This window comes from Aquarana catesbeiana, linkage group LG01, assembly GCF_042186555.1.
Source record: "Aquarana catesbeiana isolate 2022-GZ linkage group LG01, ASM4218655v1, whole genome shotgun sequence".
NCBI lineage: Eukaryota > Metazoa > Chordata > Amphibia > Anura > Ranidae > Aquarana > Aquarana catesbeiana.
The window spans coordinates 880,266,448-880,270,955 of NC_133324.1; the positions used below are offsets into that span (position 1 = coordinate 880,266,448).

The 4,508-nt window shown below is 41.1% G+C and overlaps 2 protein-coding genes across 2 annotated transcripts in view; one reads left to right on the forward strand and one right to left on the reverse strand.

Moving 5' to 3' along the window:
- Positions 1-1,139, reverse strand: part of TBC1D14 (TBC1 domain family member 14) — a gene marked incomplete at its 5' end in the record, with an annotated part of 46,501 nt that extends 45,362 nt beyond the window's left edge. Inside the window, 1 exon segment of the mRNA XM_073610582.1 lies at positions 1,057-1,139. Within this exon segment, the coding sequence (XP_073466683.1) occupies positions 1,057-1,139 (83 nt within the window).
- The window catches only part of LOC141117680 (TBC1 domain family member 14-like), a 234,523-nt gene that overhangs the window by 157,496 nt on the left and 72,519 nt on the right, over positions 1-4,508 (forward strand). The window lies entirely within an intron of this gene.

Consider the following 4,508-nt stretch of genomic DNA (forward strand, 5'->3'; position numbering starts at 1 on the left):
CTGAAAAGGCAATAAGAACACCACACCAATGACGTATGGGAAGTGCCCAGTCCCCCAAAATGCACTGGCCAGTTTTATTGAAATATGAAATTAAAACTTCACCCTCACCACCATCTTCTTCTGGGATCCCATCTGGAGGTCGCCGACTCTTTGGGTTTGGGCGGTAAGCCCATCTCCTCTTCTTTAGTGAATGGAATAACAGTAGTGTTCCCATTGCCTCTTGGGATATGCACATTACATATCCCAGGAGGCAACAGGGCACTGACATTCGCCTAGGTGATTTGAGATGTTAGGGGGGGGGGGGCGCGGAACAGAATCTGCAATGTGTGTGTGATGTTGGAGAGGAGCAAAGTTATTTTTAAGGGTGAAGGTCGCCATTAAAAATGAGCTTTGACTTCACGACCATTTGGGTGACGCATGTATCACTTCTTCAACACTTGGATTCTACCCAAGGTGCCCCCCCTTAGGGGTATCTTATTTTGAAAAGGCCAAGCTTACCAGAGATAGTGATCGCTAAAAATGTCACTCTTAACCATGGAGGACTAACATCTCAAAAGGTCCAGTGTCTTATATCTATATCCAATCAGGTAGGCAGCATCCCTAAAATCAATTAAAATCTAAGATGTCTATGTATGGCTGGATTGTATCTAGGGTTAGCTGCTACGTGTATTCCTGAACAAGTAAAATCCAGTATAAATGAGCTTTGGAGCTCTGCTGCTGTTTTGGTTTGTAAAGCATTCTTTACAAAGATGTGGAATGCAGTGTTTAAATTTCAAATTTGATTTAATAGAGCCATGCACACTTGTTTTTATACTTGCTTTTATTTCCCCAGACAAGTCAATGTGAATAGATTCCAAACATGTACCTCACTCAAAATCATCTCAGACTGACAAATACTAGGCTTTTATCTGCATCTGACTTGCTTCCATAATACATGTGCACTAGGTCTATGTAACTCTCCTACTTGGGGTAGAGTACATTTTGTACAATTCTAACAGGTAAAGGGATAAGCAGAATAGGGTAGACTCAGTCTTTGACATCCTCTTGGCAAGTTACCTCGTCTTTTGGCTTGGGCCACCATCTCCTCATACTCCTGTCGGTGCTTCTGGGCTTCCTCTGCTGGTTTGGCTGGAAGGTTTCTATAGAAGAGGTCAAAATTATGCTTGGTTAGCCTAGGTAGGTCTCAACATACTGACGTGCGATTATGTTCATACCTACCTGATACTGACTCTCAACAGCCAGTATATACAGTAAGTAACCATATCAGAGTGACAGAACTACCAAACAGTGAAGGCTTGGAACCCAAAACCTAACACCATCATACATGGCATAAAACGAAGATTGCCAATGACTAACCTTTAAACAAAACGAATTATAAACACATTGCTATAATATTTATATTAGATAAAGGGGATTATGTTGGAAGTAATAAAGTTAGCGATTTATAGCAGAGCACTAGGACATAGTGTTAACCAACAGCATTCTAAACAAACAAAGCAGTCTGCTCAGGTACTGGCAATTTTTCCTCATCATAAAACCCAGTCACATACACGAATACATCCCAGCAATCCAATCTATGTCTACTTCATAAATCCATCAAAAATTCACAACATCATATCCTTCAGTGGTAAATGCAAATTCCAGTTTGTAGAGCTGCAGTCAGTGATGGAAGATGAACGTTGTAAAGCAATGCCCCTTTCAGAGGCCCAGGGAGCAATGTATAAATGTACGTCATACAGTATACAATTTTTCTGTGTGCATCATTTATTCAAATTTTTGAAGAACGAACTCTCAATCTCTGTGTTGTCAACAGCAACTACATTCCCCTTTCCTTCTTCCATACCACAAGGGGAGGTTCAAAGGGAGAATCAAATTGGCCACTATAGGTATTGCAGAAAGCAGCTCTTATAAACACAAACTATGATAAATGAAGCCTACTGTATCTTACCTGCTCGTTAATAAAAAATATGGTTGACACAAAATGTAACTGTGTAGCAATAAACATAATGTACAAAGGTTTATTTAATAGGACAAACAAAGACTACCCTATTAAGTTTCATATTAAGCACGGCATGATTTGTGCTCCTTTCTTGTACAGTTATACTTTAAATGCCCCCTAACCCACCTCGTAGCCATTTCCTAAAACCCCCAAATTTCCCGCTCCACCTAGACCGTTCCAGTGTTCCGGTCTAGGAACCTGCTATCTGCTGCTGCAATAGTCTTCTGGGCAGGCATTTCTTTCGCACATAAGAGGAGTCTCTATGCATTCCTATGGTGGAATATATCTTGGAATGCAAAAGTGATTGTCCTTCCATAGGAACAAATGAAGATTAGCATGTGCAAAACAAACAAAAACAAAAAGTCCAGCTGGGAGACTTCTGCAGCAGTACATAAAAGTAAAGTTACCCTTTAAAATGTAAGGTGTGGGGGGGTCACATTCAGTTCTTCGCTAATACCCGCTGATTTGAGCATCCCCATCAAAACAGTGCTGCTGCTTTGATCTCCAATGCAGTCTGTACACATTGTAGGGAAAAGGCTGCTGGATGAATTCGCTTTGGAGGCATGCCTACATTAATAGCGACTGAGCTCCCAGCAATTGCCCCTGCAAGAATTTTGCAAGCCATATAATGTTGCAGGGAATAATAATGTAGAAGAAAAAAATATTGCTGAGACTTGCTCTAGAAAAGGTAGAGAAAGGTAAAAAGGTGGGGGTGAATAAGAGGAAAATCTGGACAAACACTTAAGTTGTTGGAGTGATAATAAGGGAGCAAAGTTGCCTATGATCACATCTAAAACATTATTGAAAGAACCAAGAATAAAGTCTACCTTCCCCAACTTCCGCCTTTAGAGCATAATAATATTTACCAACATTTGATGCCATTCAGCTCCTGAACCTATGGCTAGAACATTCTTTGAAAAGGATGCAATTTAAGATCTAAAATTCCCCCACACACTAAGGCCCCATTCACACCTGAGCGTTTTGTAGCTTGAAGCCTGAAGCTACAAAATGCTGGAGGGGGGGAAAAAAAAAAAAACAATTTTCTATGGAAATGGTTCACATCTCCACTCCAAAACGCCTGAAGCTAGAAGCTCCAAAACGCCTGAAGCTCAAACAAGTTCTGGAGCTTCTTTTTAGGCAGATTACAGGCGTTTTTCTTCTTTTTACATTGCTGACCATTTGACCTGTACAAAATCGTGGCAAAATCTCAGCAAAAAAAAAAAAACAAACAAATAAAAAAACACAGGACTTTCCGCCTGAAGACACTCAGGTGTGAATGCAGCCTAAAGGAAAACTGTCCAATGCCATACTGGACATATTTTCAAATAAGACACTCTTTGAACCACCCACAATACATAGACAACGATACCCATGTACCCTCACATCATTTGAGACCCTATGTTCCTCACTAGACCCAACCCCCCACTTGAAAGGCAATAGTATTTTCTGGTATGACCCAATCAACATCTAAGGGTCCATCCTACTCCTGGGAATGGGAAGGTGAACTTAATCAAAACTTTAATAGCTGAAGAATGGGCAAATCAGCAACATATCGTTTAAATGATCCATTAATGTCAACACTCAGGAGACAAATGTGCTCAAGTCTCATTTGGTACTGAACCCCCACAGTGCTACATCACATAGTCAATAGATATCCCAAGTAAGCAATGTTGATGTCAAACTGAAGGGAACACTCGTCCCCATATTGTGACATTACTTGATGATCCAGCCATTTTGGACTGAAGTACACCACCTCATCACCACAATAACTGACATCTTATTAACCTTTCACCCAGCCCCATTCTTATTAAACCACACCACTATGACCATGATACACTATAAACATTCATTTATACCACACTTGCTTAATGCAGCAAAAATCCCTAATTCCCCATTGGTGAAAGTCACAACACCCACCTTTTACTCGGATGTGGCTATCCTGGATAATTCCAATCTACACCATGAAGAATTAGTTCACATAAGTAACGATAACAGTCTGTTTTCTCCATACCTGGGCCAGGTGGCATCTTCTCAAATACACTTCAGTCCCTCCTCTAACCATCTAAACCAGACCTACCATAAGCCATTGGTTGGCAAAGGCAAACATACTCCTTATCCAACACTTTAACACCTGCTACCTAGACACCAGGTAGATTGTCACCTGACCTTTGCACAGATACTTACAGATGTACACAGTACATGTTGGGGTGCCCTGATCTCCAAAGTCCTCCCCAGAGCCTTTCCCATATCCTCTAACCCACTCAATTACCACCTCTCTCCAAATACCACAACTACATACACAAAATATTCAATATAGCCATCCACATCATCAGAAATACCCACCACCCCCTCCTGTTTCCACAGATATCACACCCTTCTATCTACATCGATACCCCGATTTTTCCAGCAGACTGACACTCTGATAACACTGTAAGCGCCTTTTGTTGGGCCTTACCTAAAGAGCCTGGTTGGGGTGGAAGTAAAGGAACTTGTTATGTCCCCGTTTTCC